This window comes from Notolabrus celidotus, chromosome 22, assembly GCF_009762535.1.
Source record: "Notolabrus celidotus isolate fNotCel1 chromosome 22, fNotCel1.pri, whole genome shotgun sequence".
NCBI classification, from domain to species: Eukaryota; Metazoa; Chordata; class Actinopteri; order Labriformes; family Labridae; genus Notolabrus; species Notolabrus celidotus.
In genome coordinates this window covers 3,793,645-3,815,242 of record NC_048293.1, presented here as the reverse complement: position 1 = coordinate 3,815,242, position 21,598 = coordinate 3,793,645, and the positions used below count along the sequence as shown (strand labels likewise).

General features: G+C 41.4%; 1 protein-coding gene across 2 annotated transcripts in view; it reads left to right on the top strand.

Annotated features, from left to right (window-relative positions):
• slc25a21 (solute carrier family 25 member 21) overlaps positions 1–21,598 on the top strand; it is a 144,418-nt gene that overhangs the window by 119,470 nt on the left and 3,350 nt on the right. For both annotated transcript variants that reach the window (XM_034675678.1, XM_034675679.1), the window contains 5 exons: positions 4,904–4,987; positions 15,469–15,535; positions 16,293–16,352; positions 19,664–19,771; positions 19,867–20,031. In XM_034675678.1, coding sequence (XP_034531569.1) covers positions 4,904–4,987; positions 15,469–15,535; positions 16,293–16,352; positions 19,664–19,771; positions 19,867–20,031 — 484 coding nt within the window. The remainder of the gene's footprint in view (positions 1–4,903; positions 4,988–15,468; positions 15,536–16,292; positions 16,353–19,663; positions 19,772–19,866; positions 20,032–21,598) is intronic.

The window sequence follows — 21,598 nt, the reverse complement described above, 5'->3', positions numbered from 1 at the left end:
ATCAGTCTGTAATATTCCAAACATCTGAGCCCCAGTCTTTGGCCTGGCCCAGCCTACCCTGTCCTCGTGCTGTTTTATGCAGCTCTTTTCCTGCTCCTCCTTGGTAACACAGCCTGCTCCAGGGTCATAGAGGTCACAGTATATGAGCAGACATCTGGACCTGCAAACTGGTCCCTACATCACCATAAGGGATTCAGAGGGGTCTGCTTTATCGGAGGGAGAAATAATCCACAATGACTGAAGGATGTTATGCCATTTTAACAACCAGAGTAACTTTTTCTCCCTTATCCATAGCAAAGCCTGCTCCATAACCTGAGTTATCCCAAGACTCGAAGGTTTGTGGTGCTGGTGAAACCCAACCTGGCCTGGTCCAGATCAAGCTTTGGCAGCCTGCGGTGTCACAAGCGCCAAAGGTTTATCACTTCCCCTTTGCTCCCATCTTGCATCTTCTTCCCCTCAACTTTATTTTCCTATTCCTCTCTCCAAAAGTCTGTCTTTATTGGCCTCCTCCTGCTACGCTCAAACACTTTTTCCTTTAAGTTTTGTCATATATTCAGTCCATCAAAACTTTGCATGCCTTACTCTTTGTTTTCCTTGTTGAAGGACATTTTAAATCTGTATCCGTAAATCTACAAGTGCATCTCAGAAACTTAGAAAATTAAGATACGGTTCAATGTTTTCAATTATCAGTTATTCCATATATCCTGGTCTCATTACACATACACCAAAATTGAAAGCATTATCATATTGTCTTTTTGGTAATTATGACCCACAGCTCAAAAAAAAAAAAAAAAACAGGCAACAAAATTTTAGAATAATTCGTTTTGACTTTGTTACTATTTGAACGGTATAAAGACCACGTATCTCTTGGTGTAGTCCATTAAACGTAACTACAAATACAGGGAAGACTGCTGACTTGACAGTTGTCCAGAAGACGATCATCGACAGGGAAAGCCACAGAAGATACTTAACTAAAATGTCCGGCTGTTTGCAGAGTGCTGTATCGAAGCAAATTACTGGAAAGCTGACTGGAAGGGAAAATTGTGGAAAAGGTGCCCAAACAACGGGGATGATCACAGCCTTGAGAGGAAAGTGGATTAAAGAACTTAGGAGAGCTTCACAAGGAATGGATGGAATTGAGAGCCACCACAGACAGACATCTACAGGGAAGGGGCTTCAACTGTTGCATTCGTAATATCAAGGCACTCTTGAACAAGAGACAACGTCAGAAGCATCTATGTAAGGAGAAAAAGAACTGGATGGTTGCCCATTGGTCTAAAGTCCTCTGCTGAGATAAAAGTAAACTTTGCATCTTGTGGAAATCAAGATCCTATGAAGATTTTTGGGGTGCCATGTCATCTGCTGGTGTTGGTCCACTGTGATTTATCAAGTCCAAAGTCAACGCAGCCATCTACTAGGAGATTTCACTGCACTTTATGCATCCAAGCTTAATGGAGATACCAATTATCCAGCAGGACTTTGCACCTGCCCACAGCGCCAAAACTACTACCAATTTGCTTGATTGGCCGGCCAACTGGCCTGGCCTGAACCCCATAGAGAATCTGTGGTCTACTGTCAAGAAGATGAGAAACACCCGACCCAAAAACACTGATGAGCTAAAGACTGTTATCAAAGCAACCTGGGCTTCAACACCACCTCAGCAGTACCACAGGCTAATCATCTCTATGCCACATTGCATTGATACACTGAATGTCTTGTTCGCTGTGAGATTAGTAGAAGTCAAGTGTAACAAGAATTTAAAGTATTCATTCATCAAACAAACTATTTAGAGTCAGTCAGCACGGTTGTCAAAAAACTGGAAGCCGCCGGATCTAGAGGGGAACCTTAAATTTTTAGTTACAACCCTGGAGCACGACTGGATGGCTCAAGTCACGATTGGCCGCATTTGCCATGTTGGACTATTTAGGTCGGCAAAGTGCTCTTAACCTCATGTAGCAGTGCAATGGTCTTCTACCATCTTTATGATCCCGCTCATTAAAATTAATTGTCTGGCTGTAAAAGCAAGATTTCCCCTTTATGTTGCCTTCTGGATTGTCTTATGCGCTTCAGATCTAACATGAGAAATTGCAGTACCTTCTCCCCTCCCCCTTGGTGATTCACTTCTTCTTTTTCTTCAATCATATATTTTGCCTCTGTTATTTTAAGTCACAGCATTCCTACAGGAAAGGCATGAGTAGATCAAGGCTCTCTCTCTAGCAACCAGTCCAAATACACAGCAACAGACATAAATCATAACCTTCATTCTTGGAGAAACTTGCCCTTTCTGAAATATTGCAGTTTAATAGATAGCATAAGATCACTACCTGTTATAGATTAGCTCATTACTCCCCTATATTGAGTGTTAAATTATATGCCAATCTGTCTGGGTGGCTATAAATATGATATCACTTCAGCCTTATTAGACCCTAAATCTTAAACTGAGCAAGTCATCAAAAATGGTCTCAGTGCCGCTGAGGGAATAGTCTTCATTTAATAGGGCATTTTTTAAGAGATCTCCTAAAAAGCATGGGCTACCTCTTTTAAAAGAAAGCGCAACAAGCCTCTGCCTTTTGATCAACCCCCAAAAAACCCTCACCCTCCTTCCACAGGTATTTTTTACCACCATCATTAATGAGCCTCACCGTAACATCTCATCTTCTGAGAGGTGACAGCCCATCTTGTTGGCCCCCCCGTTCGAGCCCATTACCATGGGGTCTAGGAGCGGACACAGCCTTGTAAGGCCCTCAAACACTGCACTCTTGTCTATAAAAATGCAAAGAATGGGGCTCTTGCCTGCCACAGCGCCCTCATTTACCTTTTTGACTCCTTTGTGGTCGCCTAGGATTTGTACTTTTATTGGCACTTGAGGTCAGGTGGACTTGGTCTTCAGAGTTATTTACCCCAGAGTGTGTGTCTCGTTCACAGAAGCACCAACCTGCCCTCGCCTTCACCCTCACCTGGGCGGCTCTGGGCCTGTAAAGCACAAACACTGGAAGAAAAAAGGGAAAGAAAGGAGAGGGGGTACTCTTGATGAACTCACAGATCTCATCACCTCTGTGTATACTGAATCTCCACTTGGTTTCGCCGATGATTGAAGGGGATACTCTGAGCAGTGTGTTTTAAAGAAGCCCAAGGGTTTTCCTTGGCTCTTCTGTCTACTGAGTTTACGATCCACATGGCTGATTTCCAAGGCCAAGTAAGTCTGCGAGAGCCAAGGAGACTATCTTGTTCTCTTCTTTCAGCAAACCAGTACATCTTTACTGAGACCTGGTTAGCAGACACTATAGCTTTCTGTCCGTACAAAACCCTCTAAAAAGGACATTAAACCAGGACCAACTAAAGCGTTGAGTCTCATTTTCCAGTCTTGGTTGCTGTGAACATTAGCAGCTTCCTAGCCAGGGGCCTGACGGTTCCCCCGCTGAAACAACTTCTTGTAGTCCTCCCTATTATCTCCCACTCCCTGGGCCTTGCTGTTTGGTCCCTGGCTTTTATGGCAGGGTAGGAGAGGGCCACGAGGAAATGAGGTGACCCCAGGGTCACGAGTGGAGTCAGGGGGCTGGAACCGGACCATGGCCCTGCCAATCCCACTTTCTGAGGGCCGGTTCATGTTGAGGCAGGCAAGGCAAAGGAGATAGGGGGAGACTGTGGACAGAGTTTCTTCCATTCTTGACCTCAGCATCATATGCCTTTAATTAAGCCAGATTTGAATATGTTTACAAGCCCCAGTGGTCTTAAATCTTCCAGGTCTATGCCCCCCTTCTGTACCCTTTATCCCACCGTCCCCTCATGCCTCAGGACCCTCTTTTTCTTCTTCTCTTTAATATGGTGTCAGACATCTATTTATTACACTGTTTTAACTGGTTTTCAGGTACAGGTTACAAGCTATTTGGGAATCCACCAAATAGGATTTGAGGGACACCCCTCTAAGATGTTAATCTGTTAGCGATATGAAAGGCCGCTCACCCCACTAAACCCCCCCATCACTGGAACCCGGGGGCCCTTTATGGCCCCATCAGGCACCCGCATGGACGACTTACTGCTGACCCTGTGACCTGGCAGTTGAAGCCATATGAGGAGGGAATCTTTCTCTTGTCCCGTTCACTTTGACGCTTTACTTGTGCTTCTGTTTCTTCACTCAAAACAACCAATATTCTCAACATTTGCAAGCAAAATGTTACAAAATATGAAGCCGTTTCAATCATTGTATTTTCCCAATATTTGATCCACTCTACTGACCTGAAACCTGAGTGTTATCTACATTCTCTGTACAGTTTTATTTGTAAAAAGTAAGTATATAATGAGATCTCTTCTTGTCTTCTCAAAACCTGAAACTTTATCTCAAACAGGAACCATTTATATTCATCCTTTCAACCTCTCTTGTGTAAAAGGTTTACACACAGCTCACCAGCCTTTATTAGGGAGGTACCAGCATGTTTGCCATACAACAAAAAAGTCCTTCGACTGGCTCCATCATATTAAAAATTTACACGTAACTCAAAAGCTGTTTCGATTGGCTTACTAGCATGTAAGTAGTAGAAAAGCTTGCTCCAAAAGGCCTTGTCCCGGGGAGTCGGGTGGCTAATTGGATCGGTTGGGTTAAATAAATGTTTGAGTTCTCCCCTGCGCAGGGGGGACCTGGAGGTGGGAGCCTCTCATCTTGGCAGAGGAGGAAAAACCGCCGGATGAAAGGGAGAGGGGAGGAAAACACGGAGGGAAATGAGCTCATTTATGAAGCGATCAAGTTTGTTCTGAGTGTATTTTACACACAGGTGTCTGAGACAATCAGGGCAACAAAAACAACAAAAAATACTACGATCACAGCAATGAGTGCACAATTAACCCAGCTGCTCTATGTTCTTTATACTGATAAAAGCTCTTAATATCATCAACTTTGTGCTTTCAGGTTCCAGATCCAGAGGGGAGGCAGTGACCCGAACAGCTACAAAGGCCTGGGTGATTGCTTCAGAACCATCTTCCGCAATGAAGGGTAGGAAAAAAAACAGCTCATGAATTTGACGCACAGTTTCTCCGGAAAACCAATGATCTCAGTCCTCTTGTTGTGGGAGGAGCGTGTTTTCTTCTTGCCTCAGGCGACATATTGTTAAGCTAGCATGTGGTTTATGTTTTTATTGAAATTAAATCTCCCTGTTTATTATCAAAGGGCAACATTCAGAGGAAATAATTTTTAAATACATGATTGTAATGAGTGTAGAACACCTGATGAATGAAGTGTTGGTTGAAAGTCCTGACTCCTGACATTGATGGAACTCCAGTTAGAGCTTTAAAGAAATACCGGATAGTTCATTCCTTTGTAATTATTTGATACATGAGTCTCTTTTCCAAATAACTGCATCTTCTAAGCCTCATTTGGCCATAGGATTACACTTATTACACTTAAATCAGATGAATACAAAATATAGATTTTTAATGAAAAAGTATAAATAAACAAGGGTCAATGGCAGAGGCCAGTCCATCTCTTTCAAAGACAAAGATTCATCAGGTCAGGAAGTATTCAGACTGTCTTTATTTGTTTTGCTTTATTTGTTGGCGTGGTGGTCTAATGTCTGGACAGCTAAAAGTGTCAAGGTTCCACTTCTCTTAGATAACCAGTGTGTCTGTCAACAGCCTTCACAAGTATCCTGCCGTCAGCCCCTGGATGTGCCTGATAATTGCCCCTCACAATGCACAAGACTGTGCTTCTTATGGGCTTTAGTGTAAAACTTTCACACTACTAAAAGACAGTCACAGCACCATGCCCCCTCCTCCTCTGCCTGCCGGTGACAGGACTGTGAGACAGTGCAGGTGCAGGAGAAAGTGGTTGCCACTCGCTCTGTTTACGGCGAGTCGACAGCTTTACAGCGGATATAAAGTTGATCTGCTGCGAGGTGTGAGCGAGCGCACGTCGAGAGGCCTGCTAGTGACGGTTATAAGTGCTACTCTGGCTGTAGCTCAGCAGACACGGCGATCCTGCTACAGTAGCTGTGCCCTCTTCACCCCACACACACCCACTCACACACACACACACACAGCCTCACAGGGTGAAATCTAATACCTTTGCGCCTGCATGCTTTCTGGGTGTGTCCTTAGGGAGTAGGTCTGCATGTACTTCCAAAGAACTCTCTAACACAATAGAAAGGTTGCCAAATTACACAGCATTTACACCATCAGCTATGAAAGCTATCTGAGTGATGGCCCGCAAGATAGAGCCGTGGTACGTGTCGGAGCATCCCCGAATACAGAAGATCCACTTTCTCATCGACCAATTATAATGTACCGTATATTTTTGCTAAGGCTGTAATTATTCCCCAGTAGCACATTACGGATTACCTCCAGGCCAAACCACTTAGTTATAACTTGTACAAATAGTGTTAGGCCTCACTGTTGTAGAATTATTATTAAAAATAAACATCTTCTGTCAGCTTATGGCAGGACTTAGCCAACATCAGAGCTCATTTTCTCTCCGAGGTGATGAGGGGGGAAACCTGAGCTTCAAGCCAGAGAATGGTGATTTAATTGAGGAAAGACACGAGAATGTGCAGATGTGTGACGCCATCTTTGAGGCCTGGAAATAGTAATTATCAAATTTGACCCTCCTGCGTATCAGCAGAATACATTTTGAACACTTATAGTTAATAAATGACTGTTATAGTGTGGGTTACCTACTATTATTTTACTACTCAGCTGTGTTAAATATTTGATTCTAGGAGCGCTGTATGCCTAGCTGTTTAAGCGCAAGCCATGTATATAGCGGTACATAGTTTGACTCTTGGCCAGGACCATTTGCTGCATGTCTTCCTCCATCCTCTACTCCCCACTACTATTGTCTCTCTTCAGCTGGCTAACCCAATAAATGCAAAAAATGCCCCAAAAATACGTGTTTATTTTATTGTATATTTTAAAAATTTTGTTTCTGGTTGGTCAAACTCCATTACAATGAGGATTAATTTTCAAAAATAAAAAGCAACACTATAGACAACCTAACCAACACATAATATCATATTGTTCTGCAGAAAGGAGTCCAGCATATTTCATCTCTGCCTGTTGATACTGTGGCAAAAAGAATAGTTTGTATTTCCCAGCTTTCTTACTAATCACCTGGATGTGTTAAATACTTCCTCCTGATTGGTCAAAACCCGCTAACAACAGTAATATATTCTCATTAACAAGTGCTGTACAAACAGATTAAACATCATATCAAATCGAAAAAAGTTTGGCACATTATAAAGATGATGATTTCACCTCTTCCTGTTAATCATGTGACAAAAACATCTCTTACCAATAGCATCTGTAAACACCATAGGGGTATTTTCAACATTACACTCATTTTATTGGTGGTTAATGGCCAATCAGTCAACAGCAGAGACGAGAAGATGAAGATGACAACAGAAACTGCACAGAAATGAGCAATGTTAAAAGAAAGCGAAAGAGACGTCGACCAAATTGAAGGAAACAGGGAATCTATAACACAGTGTGGGCTTTGGCAGAGTTACAGAACAGGTTGAGTGAGAAGAAAATGCCAGGGTGGAAAAAAAGAAATATAAAGAGGACCTTACAGGTGCTGCTGTTATTTTCTGCCTCTGTAAAGAATTATGAATGAATTATACCAACAGGAAAATACTAATGTTTTGACTTCACTGGGAATGAAAATGCTCAGTTTAATGTTAATTCAAAAAGTAGGCTGATGAAAATAATGATGCCATGGAATCTGAGGGTTTATTTTTTAGCAGCATAAAATAATACATTTTTAATCAATAATATCGAACAATAATTTATGTTCACTTGTTAATATCTTTAGTTGGTATCCAGGTAATAAGCAGAATAATGTACAGTTGTGCTCAGAAGTTTACATACCCTGACAGAATTAGTGATTTTTTGGGCCATTTTTCAGAGAATATGAATGATAAGAGAAAAACTTTTTTTCCACTCATGGTTAGTGGTTGGGTGAAGCAGATTTTTTATCAAACAACTGTGTTTACTCATTTTATATCATAAAGACAACAGAAACTACCCAAGAAACCATACATTCTGCCAGGGTATGTAAACTTATGAGCACAACTGTATAGTGAGCGGGGTTCTGCTCACCCTGTCAGGATTTTATTTTGCATAACCACCTGCTCGCTTTACATTTTCCTTTACAAGAAGACAAAATTATGTAATTCAATCTTTAAAATTTGAACCTTGATGAACTTCCAAGTAGCGTACACATAAATACATTTGTTTCATATTTGTGTTCTATTTCCATGTTCACTGCACATGACAAGAGAACCCAGAATGAACATCAGCACTCCCAGGGTCAGAATACATTGATGTGAAATCATTATTTTAAAAAAGGTTTTTATACATTGGTATGAAATCCAGCATGACATCATGTAGCACTGCTGCTAAGTGTGTGACAGTGTGAACCACGCTCACCGACACAGGCGTACTATTATTTTACTACTCAGCTGTGTTAAATATTTGATTCTAGGGGCGTTCTATGCCTAGCTGTTTAAGCGTAAGCCATGTATATAGCGGTACATGGTTTGACTCTTAGCCAGGACCATTTGCTGCATGTCTTCCTCCATCCTCTACTCCCCACTACTATTGTCTCTCTTCAGCTGGCTAACCCAATAAATGCAAAAAAATGCCCCAAAAATATGTTTTTTTTTATTTTATATTTTAAAATTTTTGTTTCTGGTTGGTCAAACTCCATAACAATGAGGATTCATTTTCAAAAATAAAAGCAACACTAGGGACAACCTAACCAACACATAATATCATGCTGCAGAAAGCAGTCCAGCATTATTCATCTCCGCCTGTTGATACTGTGGCAAAAAGAATAGTTTGTATTTCCCAGCTTTCTTACTTATCAGCTTGGATGTGTTAAATACTTCTTTCTGTTCTATTTCCATGTTCACTGCACATGACAAGAGAACCCAGAATGAACATCAGCACTCCCAGGGTCAGAATACATTGATGTGAAATCATTTTTTTAAAAAAGGTTTTTATACATTGGTATGAAATCCAGCATGACATCATGTAGCACTGCTGCTAAGTGTGTGACAGTGTGAACCACGCTCACCGACACTTGGTTTGTGTATTCCCTTACACGCCACGCTCCTTTTTGTGTTGCGTGTGGGTGTAGCACTTTGAGCATGTGTTAAGTGTTTCCGTCTGGAGGGGAAACAAAAAGTCTCTATTCTAGAGCATTCTTTACCGGTGCGGTATCCACAGGCTGGGTCGAGACCCGGAGCACGGCCACAGGAATATTAAAAAGGTCCAGGCAGTACAGCAGAGCGTGTAGGTTTCTGTACAGCAGACCTGTGACTGATGCCGGGAACTCGAGCATGTTCTGAAAGAGGAAGGAGGAAGGCAGGGAGGGAGGGAGGGCTACAACAGGGACCACCCATGCTAAATCTTCGACATTCAAGGAAGTGCAGATAAGCGTGACCACCAGATTACACATGTTTTACTACAGTGAATCCGACATGATTAGTATGAAGCAGCGACCATTCAAAAAGGAACTGTTTGACGTTTTGATTTCTGAGCTTCTTCGCTCCTGAACCATGATGAACATGTTGTTTTTTCACCTCAATTTTTTTAGAGGATTTAACAAGATGCAACATGTTAATTAGTAAGCTTCAGTGGCTTTTGCAAGCTTTTTTTTCTTGTGCCAGTTGCACTCCCCCACTTTCAATCTCAGTGCTAAGCTAACCATCTACCGACTGGCACTTCGTATTAATAGCTCAGACGTGGGTGTTTGTCTTTTCATAAAACTGTCAGCGAGAAAGTGAACAAACATGTGTTACATAATGTCAAACTATTCTTTTGAGAGCTTGTTTGTTTAGATAAAATTGTAAACTGTTGAGTTTAGTACACAGTCAACATTTCTGCTAAAGTAAGGATTTCACAGTGTCATTTCATGAGAAATTTACCGAAATCTTCCAGAATATGAAAAACAACAAAAGCTTTCCATTTTTATTTCTATTTCTTTATTTCTTTCTTTTTTATTTCTCAGAAATAATCAACTTGATTCCACTGCCTCAAAGTGCATAAATGTAACAGTCTTGACTTTTCCATGCTTTTTTAACATGTTTACTATAAATGTCTTCCCCTTTGAATGTGCACGGTACATCAAAGTAAGCTAAATATGGCTCCTGCTGGTGGTTTCTGGCTACTGGTTGTTCTGCTGCATTATCAGTGACAATGTCAAGGTTACCCTAGACACTGGGAAAGTGAAAATATTTGCAGATGAAGCATGCCGGCTGTTTACATGTTAAAATGTTCCCTTGGGTGGCTCATATTTCCCACAGATTTCTTCATAACAGTGCTGTGAAAATCAGCTGCAGATAATGACTTTCATGCTGAGGATTTTTTTTCACTACATAAAAGTAATTCTTGAATTTTTGCAATCTTTTCTACAATTTTAGGAGTCATAATTTGTACCTGATTGATGTCATCAGTCGGCTTATTTAATCACTCTTGTGTATGTTGTCAGTGCCACACTCCCCTCCAGATGGATGGAGGCTGTTAAAAAAGGAAAGGTTTATGAAAATGAAGGACAAATCATTTACACACACACACACACACACACACACACACACACACACACACACACACACACACACACACACACACACACATACACACACACACACACACACGCACCCTCTGCCCCTCGCTCTCTGTGTCAGGAGGCCATTTGTTTAGGAAAGCCAAAAAGGGACTTAATGTGTACTTTACATTGGAAATCAAATCAGGATTCAAATGATGGCCACTCACTAGAGGCCATATTTGTTCTGTAACAAATTTCACCCCCTCTTCATCACCTGGTGGCTGCCCAGCCTGACCACACCCGGGAAATCTGTGGCCAGCATTTGCATGGACAAAGAGAGCAGAGGGCAGGCTCTTCCGTCTGACTGAAATATCTTACTTACACAAACAATAGGAGGGATTAATTTAGAGAGGGATCACCCTCAGCCATAATCCCTTCCTCCAGCTTTATTATCATGATGATGGCTCAATTACCCAGAGCCTGTGCTGTTTGTGTTACTTCAGGTGTGGGTGAAGCAGGTTGGCTCTGTCACCTGATGACAAGTGTTTGGATAATTAGTGTTGGTTCACTGCTGTTTTAGTGAAGCTGCTTCTAGGATTCAGTGGAAGTTGAATGCCTTGTCCTTCCCAGGTGATATTCACCTGAAATGTTTGCCAGCAGCAAAAATATTTACACTCAGACCAAATCAACCAAGATCATCTCTGTTGACTTGTAGAGAGTGTTGTCACAACAGAGCTGGTGCCGCCGTTCACAGGATACAGTCGGTCACGCCACGTTGTCCTCTTTGTCCACAGACCTGTGTTCACTATCAATACTCACTCCCTCATACTTTCTCTCTCTGGTGCCTGCAGGCTGAGGCCCTCTGCATAACACGTTTTAATACAATGTGCTGTTCGCCACTTTTCTGTTGACTCTTGTGTTTAATTGGTTTAAGTAGTGTTTTTCAATCAGGGGTTGTAGTACCTCATTTGAAACTGTAGGGGTACGTTCATTTTTGTTTCTGTTGTTAATTTCAAGATATCAGTCATGTAAACTACCAGTCAAAAGTTAAAACAACTTCTCATTCAATGTTTTTTATCTATTTGAACTATTTTCAACATTGTAGATTAATACTGAAGACATCCCAACTATGAAATAATCTGGTTTTACCATAATCTGGATTACAACAGTAGTCAAATAGGGCTATCCATTGTGTACTAACCCTACCTCTGAACAACACAACTGATGGTCTCAAACACATTAAGAAGGCAAGTCATTCTACAAATGAACTCTTGACAAGGCTCATGTTAATTAGAAACCATTCCAGGAGACCACTTCATGAAGCAGACTGAGAGAATACCAAGAGTGTGCAAAGCTGTCATGAAGGAAAAAGGGGGCTACTTTACAGAATCTAAAATATAAAACACATTTTGCTTTTCTGTTCATTCAATAATTCCATATATGTTCTTCCATAGTTTGGATGTCTTCAGTATTAATCTACAGTGTTTACAATCATTACAATAAATACAAACCCTTGAATGAGAAGGTGTGTCAAAACTTTGGACTGGTAGTGTATATCATGTTTGCATAATTTACTAAAATAGATCCAAACTGTATGACTGACATATATTTGACCTCTGGATTGCATAACTCTGACCTACTCCAGCTGGTTGGTCGATTGTGTTTAGAAAGGCATTAGGGTGGAGATAATTATTTAATTTATATCTACAGCACCTGGAACACATTAATTAGCTCTAAAAGATGATGAAAGGTGATCTTGTGTTTACTGTTTCTCTTGTTAAAGATTTAGACCTGTTGTACCTGTTTCACTTCGAGGCGATCCCCTTAAAACAACATTTAGGAATGAGAGCAGAGAAGCAGTCTGCTGCTGCCAGGACAGTTTGTTTTCTTCACTTCATCAGGCGTGCGTTTCAGCCAAAGACACTCCTTTTGTCCCCAGTTTCTGTTGCCTTCTAACTCCTGAGTATGTGAATTCTAATAAGAAGGATTCTAACAAAAGTGTATGATGAAATATCAAAAAGTATTCAATTTTGTCTGATTGACAACTGGACTGACCTCATCTGCCATCTTAAATAATAATAATAATAATAATAATAATAATAATAATAATAATAATAATAATAATAATAATAAAATAATAATGATAATAATAATAATGATAATAATAATAATAATAATAATAATAATAATAATAATAATAATAATAATATAATACATTTTATTTGTTACGCACTTTACCGTACATTTGGAAACCAATCTCAAAGAGCCTGCTGTGAACTTGACAAACTTAAAAAAATGATCTGTTCCATCCATGTTTTCACTAAATTGAAAGGTGGGGGAAATGCACATGCATGCACTTCTCTACTGTATGTATAGAAAACATGCTTCATGCTCTATTTGCAAAACAGAGAACTTACTACGATCTTATTACATGATTACATCAAAGACGGGTCAGGTGTTTGGAGGAAACCTTCACCATGATGATAATATTTCATATCAACAAACTACTGTCTATATACCCTTTTTGCAGAAGCTGACCCTCCTTGTCACACCCTCTGTGAGCCAATTGGCATGAGCACACTTGCATACCTTTATATCATTGGCTGTATAAAAAAGTGGACAACATGTCTTTAAATTCCTGTCGTATAAAAGTGAAGTTAAAACGGCCCCCTGATGTGTGCTGACATCTCGTGCTGATGCCAAAGTTTGAAGCCATAGTCCGAGCAGTTAGGATCAGTTAATGGAGATAAGTTATCCTTATGTCTCCTTTAGCTGTTCCTCCTCTTCTATGATAATCTGTTGGAAATGCCACACAGTCACCGTCAGTCATGGTGGGGTTCTTTTTTAGCAACAAATAACTCAATAAGGCTAAACATCTCAGAGAAAATAATATTTAGACATAAAATAGTAAACAAGAACTAGCTTTGTTGACAGAAACCATGTCTCAGAAAAAAAATTTGTCATGAATTTTGATGTTAAAGTTTGACCCATGTCCCATCTGTTAATATGGAGGAGGCAGGGTTTATGACCCGGCCAGTCACTAGGAGGAGCTCTAAAAGTTATGGCTTCACTCTGGATGGGTGTTGTTTGATAGCTGTAGTTCTGTCCGTTGTTTTACGAGTACAGCTAATTACAAAAATGAGTTAAAATGTTTGGCTTCACCTCTGGAGAGCTGTCATGTTGTCCATTTTTATACAGTCTGTGGGTCATATATTATCACTTGATATCCATGCCATTTTCCAGTCATCTAGGGCAAAATGTGTGCATTTGGAAAGGGTTAAAACATTTTTGGACTGACAGAGTGTCATATAAAGCTGTTTGTAAAAGCTGAAAATGTCAAATAGCTGGGAAAAAAATCCCTCTTTGACTTCTTTTATAGCAAAATATCAATATTAAGACGTTTGTGAGCATTTAAAGAGCAGCCAATCATATTTCTCTCTGTGTTTTTCCTGTATTTAATTTGGGACTGTGCATTCAACAGCCTAACCAGACCGTCCATCTACTGTGTAAATACACTCCATAAAATGGATTGCCTACAAAATAAAGCTTGTGTAAAATGTAGGTAAACATCTTCATATACATAACTCACTGTATCATTTTGTTATTCTTCCTGTCTGAGTGTGCTTTAAATCACGGCTGGGCGAATGATTGAGGAAAAGAAAACTACCAAATTGACTAAAATTACACAGCTACCGTCTTTTGAAACATCCAGTATATCAAACGCTGAAATAAATCTCTTAAATCATTTCCTCCAGATTCCCAGAGAACTTGTTTGCCATGGTTTGTGGCTTGAAAACATATCTCTGTCGGTATGTTGCCAAACAGCAGCAACTGACTTTCTGTTTCCACTTTACATCCTTGGTATCAGTCCTGCAGTCTATATCGTCAGAGGCTTGAGTCCTGGAAGGAGTGCTGTGTAAAAAGACAAATGAGAACCGGTTCAAACTGAGGGTGTTGAATGTAAAAGACGCGGGTGTTCTGCAGAAAAATAGGTCCAAAAACATTTTGTTGGTTGTTTGATGGGAGATGTTTACATGTTCAAGTGTTAGCCTTTTCTCACCAGTCCAGACTGCACTGGAGTAAAAACTGTATTAATACTAACCAGGTTATGTTCCAAGAGGATTTTGCTGTATGTCCCTGTTGTCGGTTTCAGATTACACCCTTGCTTCAACTGACATGTTTTCAAACAGGAGGTCAAAACATTAAATCAAGGCTGTGCCTCTGTAACAAAAAATGGCTACTGACAAACTTTATGGAGCTCTTAACTCTACTAATGGAGCTGGCGAGGTACCTCCAAATCACCTGGACATTAATATTTGTTGAGACACTTTTCCAGTGCGTTCCTCAATAAAACACATAGAAGTTTTGCGAGACATAAAGTTAATGGACAAAAAGTCATCCACTTTCTGTGGTTGGGGGCTTTATGTGTCTCTTACATTAACACCTAAGTGAATTAGCTAGCTAGCTAGCTTGATATCAGGCATGCTGACTGATGTGGGAGGATCAAATACAACGAAAGCCACATAACACAACAGCTATATTTAAATCCATAAAGATTTGGGGGTGGGGTCCCAATAAGCTAACCCACTAGTTACCATGAGCTCAAAGATACTGTATGTTAGTTTCCCACTTAAAAAAATAAAAAAACTCAAAGAAATGTAGTTTATTATTTCATTAACAGTCATGTTTCGTATTTTTGCCTAAAAATAACTACATTTTAGGAACTGCTTTGGCTTCACAGTTGAAGCATGCGCCCTGTGTACAGAGTCTACAGTCCTCCCAGCAGTCGCAGGCTCTCCTCCCAGCCTTGGCCTTGTGCTGCCTGTCTTCCCCTACATAACAATGTCTACTTAGGTTGAACAAATCAATGAAGTTATTCAACTGCAACCATCTTAAAGGAAGCTAATGTACTACCTTCTTTTCTCTCTTTACAGAGTCTTTGGTTTCTACAAAGGAATCCTGCCTCCCATTCTGGCTGAGACACCAAAGAGAGCGGTCAAGGTGAGATAAAGGATGTGCGTGTCGGCTTACGTAAAAAACCACAGAGCTTCTGGCTCTGCTCTGCCTGGCTCAGCCTCTGGTTTCACCAGGAGCTGCTCTGCTGCCATATGAAAACACTCTGACCGCAGTTGCTCTAACATGGTACACACATGTTGATTAAACACATGACGCCCTCCGCCTGGTCTGTCTCCTCCTATTTGTTTTGTCGGCCGACCAAATATTGTCTTACAAGCATTTACAGCAAGCCTTCCTCTGAGCTTGGTCCTTTGATATTTGTATGTCGGACGGCTTAGCATCTCTGGTTTTACACTAACATATACATAACATAATGGGGTAGAAGAGGGAGGCAGAGGGGGGAGGGAGCAGCTCTGTAATGAGATGCTGAGGATGTGAGATCTTTAAAAATAAGTACTCACTCAGACGATGGGGTAATCGCTCACACAGCGAACAAAGCGGACTGATGGTGAGAACCGTCTGGAGAGAAGAATTAAAGCAAATTAAAGGTCCGATTAAGACGCCTCTGCTGGCACTTTGCCCTTTGATCAAATAAACAAATCAGTGGAGGTGTCTCCTTTTAAAACTGGGGATCAGACTTCTCTCTTTTTCCAGTACGTCTTAATTCTCATGCACTATTATCAAGTACTAACAAGTCCTCTTTTCCAGCTAATTGCTTTAACGTAACTTCTTGTAACTGTGTGTGTGAGTGTGTGTAAGTTCCAGTTTATGACTTTGTTTATCCCCGGTCTTTCCTCTGCAGTTCTTCACCTTTGAGCAGTACAAGAAGCTGCTGAATCTGACCCCTTTGTCTGCTGGTGTGGTGAGTGTTACGCCCAGAAACACCTGAATACACTCGCACCTGGAAAATAAACACACGTATAACAGAGGATCAGGAAAAAGAGTTACACCCAGTGTCAGAAAATCAACGTCTGATGCTGTGAAAACAAAGACAAGTGCCAAGAATAATCCAAGCAGTTGAATAAATTAATGTAAGTGTGTCCTGTCGTTGCAGGGTTGTGTGTAGTGCTGTTTCATGTTAAAGTCCATGTAATGCATGAACACATTCAAAGACACATTTTAACATTTTTGTATTTTGCTTGTTAACCCTAATCTAAAATTGTTTCAACTCTTGCTCGCCTACATAAACATTTCTCAGTTCAGACAGTTTTGTTAGTGCTCTGCTCATACAGAATTGTCACGGTGGTAGCTCTGCTTCCTGAACAGCAGGTCACATTATAACTGACAAGATAAAGGGTAACTTTTCAAACAGGGATTAAGTGAACAGAGCCTAGAATAACACAAATATAATATGTTAAGCACATATGAAAGCATCTTTGATGACTAGCATTCGCCTTTTAAATGACAGGTGTATCACTGATTGTTTGATAAAGGTAAAGGACAATCAGTGAACAAACCTACATTAAGATAATAATGCGGTCCAGTTGCCTCCAGGAGTGAAAATGTTCTCCTACTTGTGTAACCAAATAAAGTCAGCCGCAGGGCTGATGTGTGTAGATTAAACTGTAAGGCTGGTGGTTATTACAAATGTGGATGTGTCCTACTCCACAAGTTTCCATGTACTACACTGAAGAATGAGATGAATGATGTGTTGTGCTGAAAAAGACAGATGTGTGGGTTGGTGTGGAGCTCATTGTAGATCAGCTGATCGGTAGTAAAAGGCCTCAAGTTCCCAACTGAATTAATTCTAAATAAGTTTATTCCAGGCCACTGAACGGCTAAAATACAAGTTTGTTTTCAAACTTTTAGTGTGAAGTCGATATAGATGAGGAGGAGTAAAACGGACTGTCACTAAGGGTCACAGGTTAGTCTAGCAGTAAAGGTGCATGCCAAGTGTGATCATAATCTTATATCCACAGATATGTCAAAGTCCTGATGCTCTCACTGCTACGACTTTAAAGATTCTTTTGTCACACATCAGTTAAATCAAGATCCTCTTCCCTGCAGAGCAGCTGTCATCATTGCTGTGTTTCTCAATGCCCAAACACCATCAAACATGATTCATAGATTTGAAGAACATCTCTGTAATTTTCCATGTTTGCTCATTTGAAAGATGTCTCACCAGTGTAATCTTTTATACACAGCAGCCCGGAGAGGTTCGAAATGTCCTGACTCACAAATCTGATCTGATCCCTTGCAAATGAAAGTGAGGACAGACTGTCTAAAAGATCTGATTTGAGAAACAAATCTGATTTGCCTGCAGTTTGAACAAAGCTTCTGAAATTTTATTGCACGCTCTAGGCGCCCTGAGTGACTTGATCCAGACTTAAGCAATGACTGATACCAAGTGCACTCTGATAGCAGAGGGAGAGATTTCACATTAATAACCATAGCAAATCAAACAAAGTAACCTGCTTAATTTTGTTATTTTAGGTCATTAGCCTCAAAGAATAGTGTAAGACTGTATGTAAGCAATGAATGTGTATATACATTTATACACTGACACTATTAACATGAGAAATGCTCTATTAATGTGTGTGATTATTTCATTCCAGCCTAAATGACTGACATTCCTCTAGCTCTGACTCATGCTCTCCACTAGCACTCTACTTCAACACATCTTTCCTCCTTCTCCCATAATTGTAGTTTTATATACATGATCTCTGTACTTATCTAAAAAAGAGTCAACAAATGGATTAGTGGGGAAGTTATAAATTACAACATCAGATGATGGTGCACTCCTGAAAGCAGTCCAGGCAGACAGATATCAATCCTGGTAATAGAACAGTGTGATTCCCATCAGTAACGATGTGAACGCCCAAAACACCAACGGCTCAGTAGTTAAGCCGAATAATGACAAAGCGCGACACTTTGCTATGAAACTTACTTCTTATGTGTTTGCTTGGTGGTGGTTAATTCTTCGGACTGGTTACACCACAGGCCGTGAACATACACGTGGTTTCAGCTTCTTGACTAATCTGGTTTTATGTTACATTGAGTCAGAGTTTTAAGCAAGACAGATTTGCGTTGCAGGGGTGCGGTCACCACACACCACCTATTCAGGTGGCAGCCAAGTGTCAGCTGTGATGGATGGCTTACCTGCAGCTCAGCACGGAGGCTGCCCCGGTACAGCGCATATCCTCGTCTTGTTTTTACAGCCAATGGTGGAGAAATGTTTACCTGTCCCATCCATCATGCTCGCTTCCCCCCCTCCTCCATCCCCACCTCCTTCTCTATCTCTTCATCTTTCCCTTCCTCAAGTGGCTCCAGCCCCTTTCCCCCCCTCGGCTCACGTATCAAGTGCAGTAATCACATCAGATAATTAGCGCGAGCAAATTAGAGATGTGCTCTGAATGACTCCCTCTCTCCCTCCTGTTCAGCGTGGCACAGCTGAATGCCTTCACTCTGATTAATGAGGACACACACACTAATAATACAAATAAGGAATTAAAACGTGGCCGGCTGGCTGTGTAAACATCACCAGGCATGTCTGAGAGGATGGGTCCCCAGGCCCTGACAGCAGGATAAAGAGGCAGGAAGAGTAATGAGCTATAGACACGTTCTTGACATGTTCCCATTACGCTTCTCTGCAAGCAGGCAGGCACACACACACTCACACACACACACACACACACACACTCATATATTCAGTCCTATGGAGCCTAATGCAAATACAAGCAGCACTGCCACTTTCACTGTTAATTACATGTCTGGGATATACATTCATAAACAGGTAGAGCACTTGTCGCTCCTCATATCCAATCACATAATTAATCAAAGTTCATCAGCAAACTTTTGAAGACTTCATGTCTTTTTAGTTTTTGAAAAAAGAATCAGTTTGCTCACATTTCTGTTTCCTCCTCTCGTTCACCTCCCGTCTGTCATCTAACATTTTGTCAAATAAAAACAAACACAGGTGTCTTGTGCGTCTTCAAACATTTGTCAAACGACCACACTGACAGACGTGACAGAAACAAACTTCCATTTTGAGGTGAGACAAAAGGACTTGGGGAACAAGTTCTCTGAAAATCCAGAGTTCAGCACACAGCTCCTGCAGCCCCAACACACACAGTGTTCTTCATTGTCTTCATAAATGTGTCCAAACGGCTGTGTCTCTACCCAAATATTATCTCCACATTCTCACCTCCTAAATCACGTCCATCTCCCCTCCAGGCGTTGTCTGTAGCGGGGCTCGGTGCAGGCTTGACTGAGGCAGTTGTCGTCAACCCGTTCGAGGTGGTGAAAGTCAGTCTCCAGGCCAACAGGGATGCCTTCACAGAGGTTGATAGAAAAAAAAAATTGCTGTCTTATTCATGAAGTGTTGGTAATGAGTTTGTGTGTTTTGACGTGTCCTTCTTTTCAATTTTCCAACACAGCAACCCTCCTCGTTTGGCCAAGCAAGACGCATAATAAATTCGGACGGGTTTGGACTGAAGGGCCTGAATAAAGGATTAACATCAACTCTGGGACGCCATGGAGTTTTTAACATGATCTACTTTGGCTTCTACTTCAACGTCAAGGATGCTATTCCTACCAACCCGGTAATATGAGCAGCAGAATCTATGACCACACTTCAGAATCCAGTATTTAGTTATTTTGAGACAAATGCAAACCCAGCCGTTTGACCGTCACGCCAATTCACGTCTGATTCTTTGTTTTGGTGACCTTGACTTCACCTAATTTCTGCTACCTCCAGGCTATATGATTCGCACGTGTCCCAGCCACCTCACCAGTGGGGGAACTGTAAGTGTTTGACAGTATGATTAGTGATCCTGCCTGCCATGGCAAGGAGGAAGCTAAAAATCAGAGAGGAGCTTGTAAGATCAGCCTGGCTAATACCCCGTCTGTTTGCTCTTCATAACATCCTCAAAGTTTCACATTACACATCCGGCAGAGCCTGATGGCCCAAACAAAAGTTAATTTTGTTTAACGGAAACGTTACCATACGCCGGTTCCACATGTACAAACTGGAGCATTAGATTAACCCCAATGAACTAATTGGAAACAGACAGCGATACTATTTTCGAGAGGAGGTTACAGTGGGAGCCCAGGCTTTGCTATATTTTCGACATTTTTCCAGTGACGCATGTTTCTCAGAGAACCAAGTGGTCATCCTCTGAATGATAATTATGTGGCTGGATGACCCAAATAGCTCTCGTCTTAGATTGCAGCCATTGCATTTGGGAATGATCCTCCGGTATGAACATTGATGGAATGATTCTGTTTGTGAGAGGCTAACGATGGCTATTGTTGAGGCAGAACAGGATAAATACTGTGGCCTCTGAACAGGCTCACAGACTGAGCTGAGAGTGGCGTTCCTCCAAACCCTTTTGTGAGCAACATGAGCGATGAGCTTGCAACTCAAACGTGTCCATATTCAAATCGGGGCGGCCGAGCTCAGGCTTCTCGTGTGTCACTACTTCACCAGAACAGAGGAGGCAGATAACACTCTGCCGACGTTGGCAAGTGAATGTGTGAGAGGATGTTTGCTTAAGGCTGTTAGGAAGTGGGTTGATGGGGGTACTTAGGCCGCGGGTATGCATCCCACAAAAAAAAAAAAGAAAGATCGAAGAAGTGGGATTAGTTGTTGATTTACCTCGGCTCTCAGGGTGTCCAGCCGCTTGAGAAAGGCCCAGACCAGAGAGGCTGCTGTCATTTGTAAAAATATCCCGGCCAATTAGCTGTCAGAGCTCTCTGAGTCTGGGCTTCTTTGGTACAGTAATACCCCTGTGCCGAGTCACAGCCCAATTACCCAAATTGTCCCCATATGCCTCCCCAGTCTGCCTGCATGCACCCTGTTTATAAATCCTCTGTCCTGGCTCCCCTGAAGAACATGTGCTTCTGTTCAGCCAATCAGAGTGCGGCACCGCAGCCAGGAAGCACTAATCTGCCCCCCGCTACCATAAAATGATCAGGGCTTTCATGGCAGCTTTGCAATCATATGCACAACCCCCCCTCCTGCTCCCCCTCACATTTGCTTACATTTATAAACACACAAAGCCTCTCTATTTATTCTGCCAACTCCATGATGCTGCCTCTCTCTGTTGCTCTGAGTTTTGTTTATGTTTTGTGCCATCATATTGAGTACCTGAACCCACTCTGGACATG